The sequence below is a fragment of the Anguilla rostrata genome, chromosome 1 (genome assembly GCF_018555375.3).
Source record: "Anguilla rostrata isolate EN2019 chromosome 1, ASM1855537v3, whole genome shotgun sequence".
NCBI lineage: Eukaryota > Metazoa > Chordata > Actinopteri > Anguilliformes > Anguillidae > Anguilla > Anguilla rostrata.
In genome coordinates this window covers 52,133,579-52,156,156 of record NC_057933.1, presented here as the reverse complement: position 1 = coordinate 52,156,156, position 22,578 = coordinate 52,133,579, and the positions used below count along the sequence as shown (strand labels likewise).

Here is a 22,578-nt window from a genome sequence, read left to right as displayed (position 1 = left end):
CAGGGGACGGAATCATGTTCCAGAGGTGCTTTTGAAAAAGTTTTCAGTTCACTGCTTCATTCATCGAGTGTTCCAAAGACTATTTACTACTGTAATAGTATGCATGCGGAAAACTATTGAATAGATTTACCATACGTTTGATTATCTTAGCTGGTTATCTCCTGTTTAAAGCTATGTATTATTTTCATTTCACTTTTATTGTTAATATTCCAGACATTCCATGACATTAACTGATCATAAAAACGCAGATAGCGACAAACTGGATAAAAAATGTATAAATGCAACCACATAATTTAACTGTCTAGGAGCTAACAAATACTGTATATCAGATAATCACTGCTGGTATATTATGTGGAATTGAACTCCATTTCTTGGCTGCAAACATGCTTTCAACAAATGAAAGAGAGAAGGGGAATACAAAAGCTTGGAATACCTCCATCAATTTTGCAGGCATTCCTGGAATGTGTAACATAATTTAAAATGTTCTGTCAATATTTGAGTTCTGCAGACCCCCCCCCCCCCCCCCACCAGCACGCACACGCACGCACGCACGCACACACACACACACTCATATGCACAAACACAAACACACACACACACACACAATCACTCGCTCTCTAACACGCACGCACATGCACATACACAAAAACATACACACCCTCTCTCACACACACACTCATATGCACACACACAAACACACATACACACACACACACACTCAGTCACTCGCTCTCTAACACACACGCACATGCACACACACACGGTAAAAAAGGTAATCAAGGTACAGTTATAAGGGGACATGGTGTACTGGGGGAAAAACTGAAAAGGGAATTTTTCCAGGTCTCAGCTACTGATGCATTTTAATTGTTCAAACACAGCTGCACAATATAGTAAACAAATTTAGATCAGATTTAGATTCGCTTTGACCGACAATACAATAGAGAATGTCAGAGACTAAAACTTATATTCACACCATTATGTTTATATTCTTATTACAAGAAGGACAGTAAGAAAGAACAATATGAAAAATATGAAGGTGAGAAACAAGACTGGTCTTATTGAGATTACTGGAGGCACTTAAGCTCAATTAAAGAAGGCTCAGTCAGAGATTGAAGGAACCATTTAAAATCTGCAACTTTGAAGACCAGCCTCAGAAGTTAAATGAAAATGCAACTATAGAGCAGAGTTAGCAATTAAGCTCAAATGAATTTCGCACGGCACTTCAGAAAACATTTATTTGCGCCGAGCTGCTAGTCCGTGAATAACTTTGTGGCAGAGTGGCGAGACCCTGGGACCCTACCAGACCAAACTCGACGCGTTGACAGATTCGCTGTAGATTATGCTCGAATGATGAGCCAAGATGGGCTGTATGGCCTGTTCTCATCATTACGCTTTCTTATGTTCTTATGTTCTTTTGTTTTTATGAAATTGCTTCCACATAAAAGACCAGATGGAGCCTATGCTGCAGTGCTTATGATATAATGGCCGTTGTCTCAGTGCTGAGCAGCTCTGCTCTGATGGAGAAAAGGGGGGATTTATGGAGTGTGTCCCTCGTCAGGGCAGCCCAGAGCTGGATACCGGGGAATCTGGACAGACGGTAAGAGGGAGAGGGGGAAAAGCAGGCTTCGAGAGAAGATGGGAGGAAGAAATGGAGGACGGAGAACAGAGAGGTGGAGACTGGGATGTAGAGAGAAGGACTGGGTGGAGCAGGGTACTGTATTAGTGGCCAGAAAAGAATAAGGAGGAGGAAAGAAAGAACAAGGCAGAATGAAAGGAAGGTGAAAGCGAACAGGAGAGAGGTAGGGTAAGAAATAGAAAGAGGGGGAGGCAGAGAGAGGGTGAGAAGCGGAGAGATGGAAAAAAGGGTGGCGCTGAAGGAGTGAACAATAAGAGAATAGAGTGCTGTGAAAGATTGTCTTTGGAAAAAACGGGACATTGAAATAGATTATTTTTTATTAGATCGGATAAATCTGCGGTGGATGTTGGGGGGAAAAAAATAGTTAAAATGTAAAAGCTCAAACTAAAATAAAGCTGTAATCATTTCACTTTTCACTTTTATTGATTTGATTTATTAGCCAAATAACTGGCGGCGAACGTATAGAATAACAATGAAAGCGATTATAGCCGCGGGCTGGAGTGCCAGCTTGCGCCCCTGTATCAGATACGTACCGTAAACCACCGGCTCCCGCCACTTCCATCCCAGCAATTTACAGCAGCATTTGGAAAATTGGGCCCGTGCTCTTTGGAGCACTCACAATGTCAGCGTGAGGTCGGTTCTCTGAAATTCGCAGGGATTCGCCGCGCTTTAAAAAATGTTAATTCTGGCTTGTGGCTTAATCATTCCCAAGTTTTGACCCTTTCACACCTCACCTCTACACTGAATAATGAGAATTGTCCCCGCGAACGGCTCCCCGTGCGTTTGATATTGCTGCATGTTCCTGAAACGGCACCAAGTTCCCCCTCCGGAACATTAATTACGGTCTCTAATTGTTTGTCACGGTATTAAGGTGAAGAATAAAAAACTCTTCTCCCTATTAATCTATAATCACCCATTTGTTAATTAGCCAACCTCTCCTAATTGAGCTGTTTTTGTTGACATTTTTCTGAAGCATCACTTGACTGTAGCCGCTTTCCCGTAGAGTACGCCGCTTGTTTTCGTTGTTACAGATGAGTACCACGGCGCCTATTCTGTCCTACCGCTTTTTCTGCCGCTTTTGATTTAACGGGATAATCTTTGCACCCCTCTGAAAATGAACAGATTGAATCGCACCGATCCTATTAATACCCCTGTCGATAGCGTGTTGTTTTGTTTTCTTAATTGCGTGAGGGAATGTAGAATGCGCTCTGTGAACATGTAGTTATTTTGGATGCCGGGGCGTGCGGTCGATAAGCGGTCGCGCGTTTTATCGAACGTGTCGGTCGGGACCTTCGCGCACTCGGCTGATCCGGGGTCAGGCCGCGCAGGTGCGTCGCGTCGCCATGGCGTTTTCTAACGAGGCCTCAGCGCAGTCGGTGAAAGAGAGGGGGGGAGGAAACGCATCGATCGCGACAAACGCGGCCTATTGATCCCACAGCCGCGCCGCGCCTGCCCGGGCACCGTAACGGATGTTTGTTTAGTTTTCGTCCTCCCCGCGCATTTTATACAAACCGGTTTTTTTGGTTTTTTTTTTCTGCAAAGCAGCGGAAGAGAGGACGAGACGAGTGCGGGCGCGGGAGATGCAGAGCAGGGTGTCTGAACCGCTTCTCGCGCTGTAGATAAGGACACCCTCCTCCCCCCTCCCTCCCTCTCTCTCTCTCTCTCTCTCAGCCCCGCTTCCACACGCTCTGACCCCGCCCTCTGGAAGGGCTCACTTCCTGCTGGAAAAAAAGCCTTGTCATCCCGACAGTTTCCCTGTGAGGCTTCCCAGAGAAAGATGGGTGAAGCAGGACCGCGACCAGGAGGCCCACCGAGAGACAGACAGACAGAGAGAGAGAGAGAGAGAGGGAGAGAGAGAAAGAGAGAGAGAGAGAGCAAGAGAGAGAGAAAGAGAAAGAGGGAGAGGGAGAGAGAGAGAGAGAGAGATTAGGAAGGGGTAAGAGGCAGACATATTGCACAAAGACAGGCGCGAGCACAGGACTGGGAGTGAGAGAGACTGGAGCGAGGGCAGAGGGAGGACTCGGGGAAAGCAGGCCACAGACGGACGCAGCGGGGTTGGGCGCTACGATATCAGGATGTGGGCACCTATACCCTCTTTTGGGTGGGCAGAGAGAGAGCGGGGCACTGCTGCGCCACCCTGGCACTCTGCCACAAGTTACTCCTCTGATCTGATCTTTGAGGGGGATATAAATAGACCAACTCTATAAATAAAAAAGAACCACCTAGCTCTCCCTTTCCCTCGCTCTCTCCTGCTCTCCATTTCCTCCCTCTCTCCCTTTCCTTCCTCTCTCCCTCAGTCTCTGTCCTCCCTCTCTTTCCTTCCTCCCTCTGTCACTCACTCCAAACCGGACAGGGCCTCTTCTGAGAAGAGATTCCTCTGCTTATGCACCATGAAGACCTGCTGTGAGCAGAGCACTGACCAGTTACTGAGGGCAAAGCGGTGTCCTGCCCATGTGTGAACCAAAGTATCTTAAGCAGAGTGACAGATGTTTTTTGGGGCCTGGTAAAGCTTTAAAGACTTGTTTGTTAATGCCAGTTGAATTAGGATATCTGTACGCTGCTGTTCTGTAACACTGTAAGGAACATTGGCTTTGATAACTCCATATTTTCATGATGTTCACAGGGCAGAGAATCGATAGCATGGTTCAAGACCTGGACCAGGGCCGGACAAGTCTGGTCCAGACGTAGACTAGAATGGTCCGAGTCTTCCTTCATTCTCAATTAAATATGACAAACATGTGCCAAATGAGTTTTCATCCTGGCTTTTTCAGGTTAGGCAGTGAATTTTGGATGTCGATATTCAACCTCTGTTGTGTTATTTACAGAATTCCTAAATTAATTTAAGTGAATGTTTGAAAAGTCAATGGGGAAGTGTATTGCTTAAAAAGATTGCTATCATGATTTATTTCAGCTTGCCTATTTTCTGTTTTGCTTAATTTGCATACAGTTGGGGTCTGACACTCAAAACAATGTTCTGTGTGCGCATGCATACCTTTAAGAAATATACAAATAACAAAAAAAATGCATGTATCCCTCATCTTCATCAGCTGATTACTTGTTACGGGGACACGCTTAAAAATAATCGGCGTGTCACATATTCAGCAGGGTTGCTAACCTTTGTTAGTGAGCAAGGGATATTACGTTATTCATATTTTGGTTATCTAGAGAAGCCTTAAAGGCCAAATAAGCAAGTTGGTATGGTGTTTATTATTTATGGATGTGCAGATAAAAATACTGCATTTTCCAGGGGACCTTGCAGTATCACTCCAGTTGTGGAGTCCTGCGCATGTACTCATAGCCAAACCTTCATCTCCTCCTCCTACCCATTTGATCCTGATGAATTATAAAGCAGTCATATTTGGCATATATGTTTTTACCGCATTATCTTCATAATACATCAGGATGATTGGAAAATTCTGGAACTCTTCAGGCCTCATTAATTGAGATGTCTTTTTTAGTATCATCCCAGGCATTGCACTACTGTGTAAGAATTTACTAAAGGATAGAGACCTACGTTGTAGAGTCCAACATTCAGTCTTGAGTACAGTATTTACTGGCTCGACTACAACGCTGTAATACATTAGTGTTGCTTAGAGCTTGTTCGCACTAGTGATGTGTTTCAAACAGAGAATTCTGAATGTAATTTCATCAAAATTAGATCTAGACGTCAACCTGTGAAGTGGATATAGATTTTCAGGAGAACTGGGCAAGCTTCAGAAATCATGTTGTAACATAAGCACGCGTGTCGACACTGCAAACACACTAAACGCTAAACACTCCTGTATTCAAGTGCGAGTGCGCGGAATGACAAAACAAACAGATGTTCTTCATGTAAAAAGTGAATGAAACAAATCTAATGTGAAGAGGCTGAAGCATGTACCGAAGGTATTTAATGATGAATGAAAAAGAGTCGCTGTGCAATAGCTAGCAGTAATCATTAGCTGTATGTTTTTGTTTCAAAATTGTTACGCGGAAGTCAGAGGATAAGCTAGCGTGTGGTAGTTGTTGCTGCCCTGAGGTTCCAGGAGAGTAACAGTGAAGGTAGCGATAGAAGAAGTAGGCAGCCCCATTTAAAATGGCATTTATAAATGATGCAGTGTTGATGCCCCAGCAACACACTCTCAGCAACATGCACAGGCAGCATCACAGCCGAACGCCAGATGAATACTTCTTTCTGGAAGCTCGTACCTGATGGGGGACAAAGGCAGGCTGATCCAGTAAGTCACTTGTCATCTGAGTTTTGAGGTCCAGTATGAATTTGGATGAAGTGTCATATTTGCCTGTAATAAAAATGTACAAATTGGAAGGGAAAAACAGCTAAATGTGTGTCATATGTATGCTTACCTGTTAGTAAGGTAGGGAATATTTTAATCAAGCTCACATTAGAGGATAAGTGTGTTGAGACCTGGAGAGCATCTACTGCCAGACAGATGTTGAGTGAACCATGTCATGCCGCTGATGAAAGTCCGCCCATCCTCAGCCATGTTTTAAAATCAGCACTTACAACAGGTCACCTATGACAGTTGAAAGTTTTATCACAGACCCCGTACCAAAAAAAGATTTTGGAGGGGTAAATCCAGAGAGGGATTTCAATAGTGCAGGTTATGGTGCTTGGGCAATGTCAGCGTTCCAAACAACAGCTCAGGTTACGAAATGTGACTGCGTAAAAGGAAAGCACTTGGCTTGAATGAATGGGTTTATTTCACACAGTGAATAGCAAAAACAAAAACGCAAACCCGACAGGATACGGTATTATGATTTCTTTGTACAAAATGGCATGCTCTTGTCTGAAATGTCCTTTGGCCGTTGTTTGAATTTTCACTCCCTTTTTAATCGAAACTTAAGTTCGAACTAGAAGTCAGAAGAAAGTAAAATATTTATAAAACTTTTCAATGTCTGTGCCTGAGTGCAGTATTTACACACAATTATTGTATTTTTTTTTTACTGAAAACTGTGGCAGCAAATTGCCTGTAAATATTTTATTTTGTTAAAGCCTGACAAGTGCAATTTACTGGTGCTCAGAGTTCATCACGAGCATTTCTGGAAAAAGCACTTTAAAGGGTACAGCCATTTTAACATAAGGAAAATAGTAAGAAGTAATCAAGATGGCTAAAGCTAGGTAGCCAGCTACCAGCTCCACAAGTCCTCAGCTACTCTTGTCTGTTTTAAACTGTAGCTTTGTATGTATGGTTCCATTAAAACACCAGACAGTAACTACCCTCTTCCAGAAAACTGGATGTGGTGGTGCTGGGAAATGTTTACTCACCCAGCTGTTGCAAAATGCTGTGAAATCCACTGACATTTAAATTGCATCTCAACTTACAAAGAATGTTTGAGTAGAAACAAAGTAGTGTCTGATATTTACTGATGTTTGAGATATGCTAATCTGCTGTAATCTGCATGTTTCTGATTTGTGTTACAGCATATAAATTACACTGAGTACATTAATTAAACATAAGATATGACATGCTTAATATTATCTCAGTTATAACTAGCTAAACTGTCTTCCCAGATGTTGTATTTTGTGCAAGATCACAGCAAATTGTTGCATCCTGGGAGTAAGTTCCATCCATATTTATATTCTTGTTGTTTGTTTGTCTCAGATGGTAAAAATATACATACAATGCACATATACTGTTTCTTTATATGGTGAGAGTTTAAAAGTTAGTATTTGAATGTAAATTATGTTACAGCGGTAACTTATAAAACTGTTTATGAAAGAACAATAACAATGCACTGTGGGGTACGTATAGGCTTACGCCTTTAAATACAGCACCTCCGCGAATTAATATCTGGTCGTAATCAGCCTAGTTAATTAATTGCGCTTATGTATTACCCCGTTGAGAAATTACAGCAATATCGCGTGACATGTAAAGTCTTAATGGGCAGCGGATAGCGCCAGCGCCGTCGCCGTCGCCGCTAACGGTTTAAGCTCCTTCTCTCCCTGCTCGCCTTCCTTCAAAGGCCTTAATGGTGGCGGAAGGAGGCTTCTCCTTTAGCTGTCACCTTGCTTTCCCGTCTCCTCCCCATTGTTTGAAATTAATGTAAAGTGCACTGTCTATATGACCCATTTTAGCAGCCCATTAGCATAATTCGGCTGTCGCATTCGGCCAGCGAGTTAATGTACTTGCAAATGACGGGGATAGTGTGTCATATGACCTCAGGGTTTTTAAAAATTAAATGATGAAGTAGGACGCACTCGGCATTAGTGCGGACGTGTCACGGGCAGACTGTGTGTACGCGTGACCAAGGTTGTGTATTCTTTTCTTTTTTTCTCTCTCTCTTCCTCTCTCTTCCACCCTTTTCGCTGAAATAGAGTGTTTAAGATTATGCTAATGCGCAATCTAGATTTTTCTATTTCAGTCTAAGAATTGTTATTAGTGAGTGCCAGTGTAAGTGATCTTTCTTTCAGTTGAGGGGAATTTGTATTATTGAATATTATTCCTGATGTCATTGTCTGATGTACTGCTTGTTGCCATGGAATGGCTTACCTTGTAAACAATTACTTACCCGCTGAAAGTAATTACAGAGCATGGGGGCTGCTCTGAAAGCAGATGCTTCCTTTTGAACGTTCCTTACAAATTCCGAACTAAGCCTCCCCACACTTTGAATTTTGCAGATGACCCATTATTTTTACTTATTCTGACATCCTATAATTGCAAAGGTGGCTGCTGGCTAGGGAACAGAGCTTCTCTGATTGAGCTCTCAAATCATTTGGTTTGCACTTGTGTATAGTACACACCCTCATTCTGAAAGGTTTTGTCGAATGTCTTCTGTGTGGTGATATTATTCCCTCTGTTTTATTTGGATATTCTAAACAGCTTGACTAACACTAGAAATTTGTATTTTCTATTATTTATACGCTTACAACTTGTGCATTTCAAGAGTGTGGCACTCTTGAATTGTTTAGAAAATGCCTGTCCTGTTTGTATTTGGGGGTCTTTGGTTTTGGTCCGATATATTTTCTGGTATTTGAGTTTATTGCGGGCCCAGTCTTAACCAGAAGCAGGTTGCACTCGAGCGCAATGTGGCTTGTGAGTTTTCCAGAATGCTTTCTATGTACTGCGAGTTGCATTCATGTACTACCGTGTGTTTCCTGGCTCGGGTGTATAGAAATTGCATGGTTATTGCTCTACCGGAAGTTCTTAAGCCAAGGAGATAAATCTGTTCAGCAGCCTGGATGCCACACCAGTTCCCCTCAGCCCTGAAGGTATTCTACCATATGGTCGATTATTCTGCACAGAGAAGGGGGTGGGTGGGTGGACGTTTACAAGGGTGGGCAGAAAGACAGAGCCCAAACAATTTTAGAGAGACTGCTCAACGGAATCTTCACAAACACCGTTGTCGTTTCTGATGGAAAAGGCGTTCAGAGTTGAAAACTAAAATTCTGAAAAACGGATATAAAAAACACAGTGATTTATATTTGAAAATGTAACTTTGAGTGGCATATTTTCAAATGTATTTTATTCAAGGTTATTGCTGACAGAGACGGTAACAAACGGTGACACTTTTTGCAGCCTGAATCATGCTCATAAGAAATCAGTAAAAAGATCAACCTTCACTAAATTTAGGATGAGCACGATGTTAAAAAATTAGCAATCCATAAACAAGGTGGCAAGTCTTTATTGTTATCACGTTATTTAATGCTACATATCTGGTAAGGAGAAGCTCTTTTGAAGCTAAACACAATAGCCATGCATCCCGCGTAGGTTACATTCATTACAGACCCTTAATAGGCGATTGTAAACGAGATAAATAATGTCTCACTTGTACAACTGTTAAATAGTTTCTGCTGTCGGGGCCTTGCAGACAGCGGGCAGGCCTTGGCGACTGCCTGCTGTTTGCCCATTCGGTCAGGGGCGGCAGCTTCGCAGCTGTGAAGCTCTGCATTAGCCGCTCCAGAAAAGATTGCCGTATTTCCACTGACATGGCAGTACATTACCATAATTGGCTTTTCTACATGATGGCACAGAGGAAATAATAATGTCATTTTATTTACAGCCAGAGTGTCCCTGCTACGCGCCGCCTCCACGTTTCTGCCATGCTGTGTAGGTCAAATGACATCTTTTGATCAGCCCTGTCCAAAGACATCAAAGCTGAGTGGCATGTAATGGAGACCTGGTGACAAACCGCATCTAGAAAAGAAATAAGACTGCCAGTTTCCCATTAAAACGCCCGCTAAACAGGCCCCGTTTCCCCCGGACCACTCAAAAACCACTCTGACCACCTAAATCAGATGAATGAAGCCAGGCTGAATTGGACATTAGTACCACAAATGACTGCTGTGATTGCCCCCTTCTAAAATCAAATAAAATAAATAAATAAATAAATAAATAACCGAGAGAGAGAGAGAGAGGGATAGAGAGAGCAGGGGAGGGTTGGGGTGGGGGGTTTGTGGGGGGGAGAGAAGAAATCAACCAGTGAACCATGCGAGTTACAGTTCGACTGGTCTCATCCCATTTCATTTTTGTGCTAGCGCTGGCCCGGGTTTCTTATCCAGTTTATTTAGGTTTGACACCGGCCAAATGCTGTTGCGCTCACAGCCTGACAGATATTTTCATTGATTTTGCAACTGGCAGACACTCTGAACGAAGGGAAAAAGATGAGGGAGGAAAAAACAAAACAGCAGGGTTTTCTCAGAAATATTCTCTAAGTAGCGGTCATTTGGAGGGGGGTCGGAGGGGGGGGGGAGGTTTTCCTTGTTTCTTTTTTACCCGCGTTTTCTGCATTATGTCTGCACTGACTCGCTTGCATAGGGCCAAAAAATGTTTTTCAGGCTTGAGTGATATTGAAAAATGTCTGAGCTAGTTCATTCAGATCATTCCTGCGCAATAAGCAATTAAATGTTTGATGAGTCTGTATGAACATTACGCACGAGAGAAAATTAGTCGCAAATTGAGAAGCCCGGCTTCAGCCCAAGTACCATGTCAATACAGTACCATGATAAAATGTCACCCCCTCTGTCAGGGTAATAATTGAATGAGGTGAGATCTTATTCCCATACGTGTCTGTTGCTAAAATATATCTCAGCCAAATATGTCGCGTATTCCAAAAAACACAAGGGAAATAAACACACTAAAAGAAAGCCCTTCACTTGGGGGGGGAGAAAAAAAATGTGATAATAAAAAAAACACAAACTTAGGTTTAAATTTTGCTGGATGGGTAACCAGCACGCACGCATGCAGTCGGGGATGATAGATAGATTGTGATGGGAATAAAGTATGGATGTCATGTCATCTGACCTGGCTTGGCCGGTCGGACAGTCTGATCTCTGGTGCTCGTGACATTGAGGCCCGGTCCTGTCCTGTTGCGGTGTCACCTGTCTCTGGCTGAACCGGGGACATCCCGAGCTGAAGTGACAGCCGCTCTGTCGGCACAGATGGCCCCGCTCCGCCGTCCCAGCCGTCACCGGTCCCGCGGCGGTGATGGCGACTCCCGCTCCCCGCCTCTCGCGTGTCTGTTCGGGCCCCGCGTCGGAGCGAGCCGTGCGGCGTGAGGAGGTCTGTGGAACACAGTCGCCAGGCTAATTATAACGTGCGTATGGGCAAAACAGAGGCATGAATTTTATTTGTTTGAACCTTTTCCCCAGCAGAATAAAACCTGTAAGGTGCAACCCACCATTCTTGTGTCGGTGGGGGTGGGGATGGGTGGTGCTGGAGTAGAAGGATGTATGTAAGCCCAAACAATTATCGATATTCATATGCCTTTTAATTCTTAACACTTTATTTATTTATTTATTTATTTATTGATTGATTTGTTTGCATACTCTATGGGCCAAACCTCAACGAACATGTCCTTAACTTGTATTCACAATTTTTTTGGCACCCAACGTGAGGCTGAACATTTCCAATTCCAACCCTAATTTAATTATCTGCAACCACATCGCCACATTCATGTGCGAACCCCACTACCGAGTGTAGACATCCGCGGTTCTCCGAAACACATGGTGTCGGCAACTGCTTCTTTTCAAACCATAGATTACAGCTACGCTTGTATAGAGTGGAGTCGTAGAAGACCTTTCATATGCGGCTTTGACATGCAGTCCTGACCGAACCCTCCCATACCCTGGGCAATGCAATTGCCGATTGCCACAGTCAGCACTGGCACAATCCATATGTGATCTGAGACTATGGGGCTCATCCATGCACCACAGCGTGATGTTTCAACCGGATGAACCACTCAACAGCCAGGTTGTTTTTTTTTTTTTTTACTTTTAAAACAAAACCCAGTTTGCCATTTTCAGTGATCACCTGAATGAACTCACTCACAAAACTGTAAAGAAGATAAATAAAGGACCTTAACTAATGTTGATTGAATCCAGGCCGTAGTGTGTGAGTTTGCTGCAGTTGTTTTTCAGTTCATGTGGCAGTTGATCGGCAGTGCTCACAGGTTTCCTCCTCTCATACATTGTGTGTTTTTTTGTGGGCAGGAGGCTTTCAGCTGTTCACACAGTAGGGAATACAAACCGTGTCCGATCGCGCTGTTGTGGAACATTTGTGAGGACCGTGTATTGGATATGCTAGCTTTGACCCAGGCCTGAATTCCCGGCATAAATTCACGCCTTTTAGCAGACGATGCAGACACAGACATGACAAAACAAATGTGCCGGGTTTCAGATCGAGGGCCTGGGATGAATATCTTGACTTGGTTAGGTGCTCTCGTTCTCGTCCCCGATACCCCACCTGACCTGCCTGCGGTGTAAGTGAACAATAAATGTGCATTTCATAACTGCAGCTGCCTGTCTTCAGTGCCACAGTCACGCGAGGAAACTGTCTCTGTGCTCCAGTCTTTGAAGACAGACCGCATTTCAGGCTCTTCTTCTGGAATTATATGGACATAGTCAGCGCATCGCATTGTTTTCTTTAAAGAAGAGAAGAAATGTAGAGGAAATGTAGATCAAAATAATTCATATTAAGAATTCAATGAAAGGAATAAACATCAGATTTATTGAAATTACCATAATATTAGATTTAAAGTACATTTATATACATAATATATATGGGCGTACACACACACAGAGCTGCAGTAAGTGTAGCAGTGTACACGTATCAGGTATTATGTCCACTCAGATTATGGTATGGCAGGTTTGTGCACTGTTTGAAGCTGACAGCACATCTGGTTCATCAAGAAAGACTGATACTGGCATCTAGGACACACATTTCACGGTGCAGGCAGGAGATAAAGAGGAAACTGAAGAGCCAGTGTCTCTCTCTCTTTCTCTTTCTCTCTCTCCTGCTTTCCTTCATTGTCTCTCTTGCTTAAGCCATGAATGGGCACAGTAGCACTATTTGTTTTGAAAAGTGATTTCGCTGTTGCACTCGTCTCATCATACAATATTTCTGTAGTTTTGTGCCGTGCCATGCGAGTTTTGAGTCTTCGTACGGTGCGCATAAACACCTTGGGATGCGACTGCGATGACTTGTCCTTTATTTCCCGCTTGCTCAAAGGTGCAGAAATTTGCCTATCGTGTCTACCAAGCCACCCGGCTCCTTTGTTATGTTTGTAGAGCCTGTGTTTAGACTGCCCGGTTCTCGCCTCACCACAGTAAGCTCCCGAGAATCTGCTTCCGTCCACAAGTTGTTTATACCCTTGCGCTTACTTCTCGCTCCCATCTTGTCCTTCTTTTCTCGTGCCATTTCCTCATTACTCCTTTGTTGCGATTCTGCGGGAAAGGTTTGCCAGCTGCTTGATCGTAGCTTTTTTTGAATAGTTTTTTTTGTGTGCGACACCTTGTTTCGCGATTCACGAGTGAAGGCTTTCTGGCTTGCCAGGAATTGAATTCCATCTCGCATGAAGAATTATCTTCACTCTTAAGCACGTGGCCGTGCGATCTACGCCATTAAACTGCAGCATGATTTCGGCGCTCAGATGTCTAGTTTCAACCTGTAATCGTGAGAAACTTGTCATGGGCGAAATCAGGACTAAAATCTCTAATCTCTCGGTTTCCTCTTTGCTTTACTCCGTCCCCTGTTTTCTCTCATTTTGTTTCTCTATCTGTCTTCCATTTCTCAATGGTTTATAATCTAATTTTATCAACCATCTTTACACCCTCTAGCAAGAAATACACTTGAAAAGTGCTACCCTCTACATATATCTAGCTTCCCCCCCATTTCCACATATTCCTCTCTTTCACCTTCCCACCTCCAACTTTAATCACAGCATCTGATTATGTTTTGAAGAGCAGTAGGGAGGCAGCCAGAGGCTGCTGTTCCTCTTGCTGTGAGAAACACACATTGCCTTCTTTTCCCTTTTAAAAAAAAGGAAGTGTCGTTTTGTTTGTCTCCAGTGCCACATCAGAAGCAGCTGATAAGTCCAGGGAATTTAATCCTACCGCTCTGAGTTAAGCGCTTAGCAACACATAGCCCCTATTCACCGCTCATCAGGAAAATTAATAAAATGGAGTGTTGCCGCTTTCATCTTTTCTCATCTTTTTAGTCGGTGCTGCAAAATCTCAGCATGTCTTGTTGAGCGTTCAGAAGCATGGTTTTTCAGCAGTTCCCTCTGTCTGGTATAAAAGATTTTGAGAAAACAGCAGAATTTTTTTTTTTGGATATCTTCTCATGTTCTTGTAATCTCGTATGCTTTCACATCTCCAAATCCTCATTCATAGTCTTTATACGATTCTGTTTCAGGAAGGATACAAATACTTGTACGTTTATCTGGGTGAAATATAAATCTGTGGAAAAACTTCATGAATCAAGATTGTTGGATGGATTAGCGTGATAAAACGGGGGCAGACAGTGAGGTTAAGGACTCGATCTGGAAATGAAATTGTCGAAGGTGGCAGTCCAGATTTTGCAACGTAAGGCCCACTTGATTTACAAGTCTGGTTATGCAGCATCGGACAAGTTAGGGTCTGCTGCCCCTTAGCTCCCCCCTCCCCCCCCCCCAACACATGGCTGTCTGAGATTTAGCACGGCAGGGACCGTGACAACATGACATGTCATTTCCACTCACATTTCAGTGCCGCTAGCCGAGAGAACTTTCTGTCTGCCGTCAACTTAACATTTCGTAAGCAGGGCCCCTGCCTCTCCGGGCAGTAACTCATCTGCAATCGCAGATTCGGAGGCGCCTATGTGCATGCCACAGCAGAAGAGGGAAACGTACCACACTGCTTATAACTAATGGTTGAAATTAAAATACATTTAAAATAAATGGTTATTATTACAGCAGCTTTCAGGCCACAAAATCTCAGGATACGTTTGCGTAATTTTGTGATTTGTCTCCACCAAATTTGTCTGGTGTGCACGAATCTCATTGATTTATAAAAGTAAGCCATTACCTATTAGGCTTGTTTTATGATAAAAAAGGAGGACAAATAATACTAATAATACTAATGGAAGAAGCCCTGGAAATAAAAAATGCTGTTAAATTATTGTTTAGCTGCAGTAGAAAATTAAGTGATTTAATACATTTTTATGGATAAAATAATAACATAATAATTTGATATCCCAGAAGGTACATTTTGTTTCTTTGACAGTGTCCTATACTTGTGGTTCCTGACAAGAACTGTAGTCCCCCCCCCTCGCCCTCCCAGTGGTGTGTCTGTGTTTGTAGATAATTCTGAAGTGGGGAGTCAAACATCTACTCAGGGCCAATTGTTAGATTTCCCCAGGGAAAGAGATTTGAGTTGGGCGGTGAGGAAGAGCGAAAGAGATATCTGTCTGGAATGGGGGTGATTTGATATATGCCATTTTGGCTAAAGACCTTGTCAAGCAACCTTGTAAAATGCTGAGTTTTTTATTCTTATTATTTGAGGCAACATGAAATATACGGCTTGTTGGCGCATATGAACAGTGATGATCCTGAGGTATGTTGTAAATACATGTATATTGGAGGTTCATGCTTGTCATACGCTGCATGTCTGTACGCTTTTAATGTAACATGCCCCCAAAGGCAGCGATTGTCACTGAACATCATGTGTAACAAGCTCTGTATAACTTGGAGCCTGTTTGTGGCTAAAACATTTCTGTTCATCCATCTTGACATTGTGGCTCCCATCAGAAAATATGGGCAAAATAAGCTGTTACTGAAACTCCTTATACTAATCACAAAAGCTCATGCTTGCATATAACCAAAAAAACTAAACAAAAAACACTGCGCCAGCTCATGTCAATGTGCAGTTTCGCAATGTGAGTCATTACAGCCTTCATTAAATCTGTTATTTAATAATATAGTATATATTTAGTAGACATTCATTGTAATTTATATATGTACTGCCTAAGTATATATATATTAATTTCTTTCATATTTCTTTTGTTAAGGTAGCTCATTTTTACTACATTACCATAGGTCAGGCCTCAGAAGCTGGTTAAATTCATTGGTAGCAAATACAATTAGCATGATATTTAGTAAGTTAACTAGCATCACAAAAAAAATAAGTATCTAGTTGCGATATGCCAAATTATAGTAAGTAGTTTGATTGAGCTATGCTAGCCTCATAACATTTCTAGAATGTGATGGAATTTCATGTTGCTGTGTAAAAGGGAATGTTTCTAGCCATTAGAATGAAAGCAAAATAAAATTGTGCTAGCATTATCTATCTGAAATGAGTGTGTTAATCGGGCTTAGTACAGCTGAGCACAGAGCCACAGCGCAAGCATAGCCCATCTCATCTTGCCAGAACTTTTGGACATACTTCTAAAAGCCAGGCCACACTATACCACTCCACACCCTCAGGGCAGGTATAGGCTTTTTCTTTAGCAATTATTTCCTAATTTGGTGGGCTAGCACAACTGAAGCTGGAACACCATTGATTTTTGGAGTTTATTTATGGCAGGTATAGAGAAATTGTTTAAAACGTGTTTGCTAGCTGTTCAAAGTCACATTTACAGTAAAGAAGAAAAATGACTGAATTTGAACCCTGGATATATTCTTTTTTCCACCAATGCTGCATTTCATTTGTAATTTGTACAATTTAGCACAATAATAGTTACAATATTGTGCTGTATATTCAGAAGCAAGTATTGTTTGTTGATCATAGAAACGTGGTGTGTTTATTATGTTTTTCAATCTACATTTAATAATCCCACTATGTATTTACATTAGCAAATAATTTGCACTGAGAGGAGGTGCATAGTACATTTCAGGACAGGAGTAATGACTGTTTGTATGACCATAAGAAAGCCAGACTCCCCATATTGGGTTGGTAGGCAACTGTAAAACTGTGCTGTTTATACTTTCATATAGTGATACATGTTGGAAATGCTTAGCATTTATGTTAAAGACTTTTGTGTTACTACAACTTCACTTCATGGTGGGAGGATGCACAGCTTGACCTACCAACATAGTGTGTGTGTGTGTGTTACTGTATACTATTAGTATTGTACGACAACAGTAATGTAATGGTATATTTTTACATCACATGAAAAGCATACATGATTTTCCAGGTTTTCCCATGATTTTCAAGATTAATTTTCCTTTCATCGTTTACTCATTGCCTCTCTGTCACTTTCAAGTTGAAAAACTACAGCTGTGTGTCCCTGATCCCTTTGACCCCTGCTGTCCTGTAATAGTCGATAGCTTTGTTACTCAGCCCCGTGAAGGGTAACATCTATCATAGTCAAGATATGGATATTTGGTGCTTTATAATTGCCAACCTGTGTGCCCTGCCAAGACTATTGACAAAAAAAAAATCTCTGGAGAATCATTACACACAGCGTGCGCAAACAGAATCGAGGCCTTTATTTGTGCTCTGACCTGAGCATACAAATCTTCTCCATTTAGAGCCTCCTTCAACAAAAGTTGAGCAAGTTTAAAGGGTGCCTAAGTGTGCACCCTTAAAAGACAATGAGTATTTGACTTCAAATTGGAGAATGAAAATGGCATTTGATCTTTTCTGGAGAAAAAAGCGTATGATTTTTGTATGAAAGTATTTTGTCAAACATTACATGTATGTAAACAAAGTTAATAAGTTCTTAGTATTCACACCAAGCATCTTCCGAAGATGCTAAGAGACCTTCCACACTCTCTTGACCTTTATTTATTTATTTATTTATTTTTTTTCTATTTTCCAGCTTACGTACCCGAGGATGAGCTCAAGGCAGCCACAGTTGACGAGGAGCACCTGCAGGATGACGGCCTGTCCTTGGATGGCCAGGATGCGGAGTTCCTGTGCACAGAGGAGGAGGACGGCAAGGATCCGCCCAGCTACCAGAACTCCCCCTTCAGCACAGCCACCAACCCAGACGCTGGGTACGGCTCCCCGCTTAGTGATGGCAGCGAGCGGCTGGCCGACTTCAAGAGCACCTCCTCCAAGGATGGCCAAGAGAAAGAGGAGGCCTGTGTCACAGACAATGCCCTGTCCCTGCAGGACAGCCTGGCGCAAATGAAAGCCGTCTATGCAAACCTGATCTCTGATGCCTCCTGGTCCAGCATCGCCATGGACATCATGAAGGCCAAGCCTGCTATCAGCAGTGGCAGCAACAGCAGTAGCCACAATGGGAGGAGCAGTGGCATCATCAACAATCACGTCAACAGCAGCAGCAGCAGTAGTGCAAACATCTCTGCCACAGCTACTCCCACCACCACCACCGCCACCACCAATATCAACAACAACAGCAGCAACAGCGGCATCATCAACAGCAACAGCAGCAGCAGTGCAACCAACGGTGGGGGCATAACCTATGACTGGCACCAAGCTGCCCTAGCTAAAACCCTGCAACAGACCCCTTACCACCTCCTGCCAGAGCCGAGCCTCTTCAGCACCGTGCAACTGTACAGGCAGAACAACAAACTCTATGGCCCTGTCTTTACCGGGGCCAGTAAGTTCCGGTGCAAGGACTGCAGTGCAGCCTATGACACCCTGGTGGGTCTTACTGTCCACATGAATGAGACGGGTCACTACCGGGATGACAACAAGGACAAGGAGGAGGACAGGGGCAAGAGGTGGTCCAAGCCAAGGAAGCGCTCCTTGATGGAGATGGAGGGCAAAGAGGATGCCCAGAAAGTCCTCAAGTGCATGTACTGTGGGCACTCCTTTGAATCCCTGCAGGACCTGAGCGTCCACATGATCAAAACGAAACATTACCAGAAAGTGCCTCTTAAAGAACCGGTGCCAGCCTTGGCTTCCAAGTTGGTTCACTCTACCAAAAAACGAGCACTTCAGGACTTGGTCTCTCCTTGTTCCCCAGAGACAGTTAGCGGCATACCCCTTGGGGACAGCATGAAAGACCCAAAGGCAGCCAATCCTTATGTCACACCCAACAACCGTTATGGCTATCAGAATGGAGCTAGCTACACCTGGCAGTTTGAGGCACGTAAGGCCCAGATCCTGAAGTGCATGGAGTGCGGGAGTTCCCATGATACCTTGCAGCAGCTCACTGCTCACATGATGGTTACTGGACACTTTCTCAAAGTCACCAACTCTGCTTCAAAAAAAGGGAAGCAGCTGGTCTTTGACCCCGTCGTAGAAGAAAAAATCCAGTCAATCCCTCTGCCCCCCACCACAACTAGGCTTCCGGTTCCTAATATAAAGTCTCAGCCCGAGTCCCCTGCACACTCCTCCTCAGGATCTGAGGACAAGAAAGAGCCAGAAGAGGAGAAAATGGAGGTGAATGAACCAGAGAAAAAGATCAAAGAGGAGAAAGAGGAGCCTGGTGAGAAGTCTGAGGTGAACTCGACATATAAGTACCTCAGAGAGGAGGACTTGGAAGAAACTCCCAAGGGTGGGATAGATATACTTAAATCCCTTGAAAACACAGTGTCCAGTGCAATCAGCAAGGCCCAGACAGGCACTCCCACTTGGGGGGGATATCCCAGCATTCATGCCGCCTATCAGCTTCAGGGCTCAGTGAAATCCTCCCTGCCGGCTGTGCAGAGTGTCCAGGTACAGCCGACGTATACCAGCAGCCTGAAAGCCCTGTCATCCGACCCCGGCTCGGTGATACATTCCCCTAGGAGCCCCTCTCCGCCACACCCCCACAGAAACAACGTTTCAGCCATGGAGGAGCTGGTGGAGAAGGTAATAGGGAAGACATCGTCAGTGAAGAAGGAGAAGGAGGAGAAGGCCTCAGACAAGGGAAAACCAGTACCAGTCAAACCACCTTCCCCGATATCCACAAACGAGTACAGCCGGGACTCTCCCAGACCAGACGACCTCAGCTGTGGGAAGATGGCGAAGAATGGGCACACCACTGCTGTGTATGCAGAGTCTGTCTGTAAGAGGGAGCCAAAAGAGACCCCGGTCGATAATAACCACCTGAAGAATGGGACAGAGGCCCTTGCATCACCAGTCAGCAATGGCTGCAACAGTTTGGGTATTATCACTGATCATTCACCGGAACAGCCTTTTGTTAATCCCCTCAGTGCGTTGCAGTCCATCATGAACACTCACCTGGGCAAGGCATCAAAGCCTGCAGGCCCCACCCTGGATCCCCTGGCCATGCTGTACAAAATCAGTAACAGCATGATGGAAAAGCCTATCTACAACCCAACTCAGGTTAAGCCAGCAGAATCTATAAACAGATATTACTACGAGTGCAATGACCAGCCCATTGACTTGAGGAAGTCAAAAAATGGCAACGGTAGTACCAACCACAACAGCTCATCAACTACGGTTAATAGCAACGGCGGTAGCGGCAACCGACCCATTCTTTCCAGCCTGTCAGAATCCGTTTCGTCACCACTCCGAGAGAATGCGCTGATGGACATTTCTGACATGGTGAAGAATCTCACAGGTCGGCTGACCCCGAAATCCTCGACCCCATCCTCCGTCTCAGAGAAGTCTGATGCTGACGGCAGTGCATTTGATGATACCCTGGAGGAGCTGTCCCCTGTCCAGAAAAGGAAGGGCCGGCAGTCCAACTGGAACCCTCAGCACCTCCTCATCCTCCAAGCCCAGTTCGCCTCCAGCCTCCGGGAGACCCCAGAGGGCAAGTATCTAATGACTGACCTGGGCCCACAGGAGCGTGTGCACATCTGCAAATTCACCGGGCTCTCCATGACCACCATCTCTCACTGGCTGGCCAACGTGAAGTACCAGCTGAGGCGGACAGGCGGGACCAAGTTTCTGAAGAACATTGACTCTGGCCAGCCGGTGTTCCTGTGCAGCGACTGCGCCTCTCAGTTCAGGACTCCCTCCAGCTACATCAGCCACCTGGAGTCACATTTAGGCTTCAGTGTGAAGGACCTCTCCAAGATATCCGTAGACCACATCAGGGAGCAGCAGGCAGTCTCCACGGCGATAACGGACAAGGCGTTCAGCCCCCTGGGGCTTGCCGAGGACGACTCTGGCTCCATATTCCAGTGTAAGCTGTGCAATCGGACTTTCGTCAGCAAGCACGCAGTCAAACTGCACCTTAGTAAAACGCACGGCAAATCACCAGAGGATCACCTGATCTACGTCACTGAGCTGGAGAGGCTGGAGAAACCATGAAAACAGTCCAGGGGGGCAGCTGTGTAATCTGACCAGAGAATCATTGCACTAAATGTTGATCACAGTACTGCACTGGGGCTGAACTGAGCCTTCAAAATCAGTCTTACTTATATTGTGAAACTGCCTAACTGGACCATGATTTTTTTTCCTGTTTAATTTTCCCTTTTTGTTTTCTAACACTTATTTTGTAACATATTTATATGCTATTTGTCTGATCTGTGCATGTCATTTAGTGACTCAAGGTTAAACACTAGTTTTCTCTTCTGTTTATGCTCTCCAAAAAATATAAAAATTTATAAAAAAATATAAAAAACACTACTGTCTATATGGAGACTATAGAGGAGGCTGAAGCAAAAAAAAAAAAAAGAAAAGAAAAAAAACTGAGAACCATGTAAAATAATGAATATGAAGTTACTGAAATTAAATGTATACACCAAAATAACGGGTGAGCCCTTTTGAAGACCGAAGTTGCACCTTAAATATGTGTAAAAGTTTTATTTTGCAAAGAAAAAAAAAAACAGTATTTTTATTTTGTCAGTATCATACATACTCAGATTAATTTTAATGATCGACCTTGAATTTACTTTTGGCGATTTTCAAGTGAATTATTAGCCATCTGCAACATTAAAAAAAAAATCATTTTGGAAGAATTCTCAAATAATTGTAAGAGTACTAGCAAAAGAAATTATGAACACTTTTAAAGAAGGGGAAATTCAGTTGCTGCTTTTGGTTTTAAAAAAATCATGTTGAAAGAACAGTATGCAAGTTTGTTTTTTAACAACACAAAATGTTTCTCTTCATTGTAAAGTATCACTTTATAATAATTTCCAAATACTGTATATGGTTTGTTACAAGTTTATCTTTCTATTGTGTGTCGCTTCAATTTCAGCCCATAAAAAGAAAATTTAAGACCGTTACAGGCAAATGATTAGAACGTGTAAAAACTACATAGAACATATCTTGACATTTGCAACAGCTCTGCATTCTTTGTACTTTAAGACTGTGTGCATTCTTTAACTTTTATATTGTCATTTTATATATAAAAAATAAAAACAAAACAAATTCTGTATATAAGTATATACTGTAGAGCCTCAAGATTTCCTTTTTTTTTTTTTTTTTTTAAATAAAACCTTAGCTCCTCCCGCCTGGTTTACTGAGATAGTTTGACCTATTCTTGCATCCGTTTGATGCATGATATTGTGTGAAAATAAATGAGCAATGCACAATGAATATACATTTCAATGTTTTATCATTAATGTTGTAAAAAAATGTTTTGGCTCGCACCAATAAACTTTTTTGTTTCAGTTTTCCCTCAATTGTAAAATAAATCCTAAAGCAGTTCTTGGTAATACTGTTGGTTTTTTCAGTCTTTTCATATCAAACATGGATTGTATGCAATGACCTGATTACAATATGCACTGACATTATTAAATAATATAAACATTTTAAACTTTTCAATTTTACTAGGTATCATTTATTAAAATGTGAATTTACTTTAGAAATACATGTTGTCAGTGAAAGCTTATATTTCCAGTTTTTGATATTGTCCTCTGAGACCTGTTCCACA

The 22,578-nt window shown here is 43.1% G+C and overlaps 1 protein-coding gene across 2 annotated transcripts in view; it reads left to right on the top strand.

Annotated features, from left to right (window-relative positions):
• Window positions 1-22,360, top strand: part of tshz1 (teashirt zinc finger homeobox 1) — a 47,755-nt gene extending 25,395 nt beyond the window's left edge. For both annotated transcript variants that reach the window (XM_064341664.1, XM_064341657.1), the window contains exon 3: window positions 17,653-22,360. In XM_064341664.1, the coding sequence (XP_064197734.1) occupies window positions 17,653-21,011 (3,359 nt within the window). In that variant the 3' untranslated portion in view covers window positions 21,012-22,360. The remainder of the gene's footprint in view (window positions 1-17,652) is intronic.
• The last annotated feature ends 218 nt before the right edge of the window (window positions 22,361-22,578 follow it).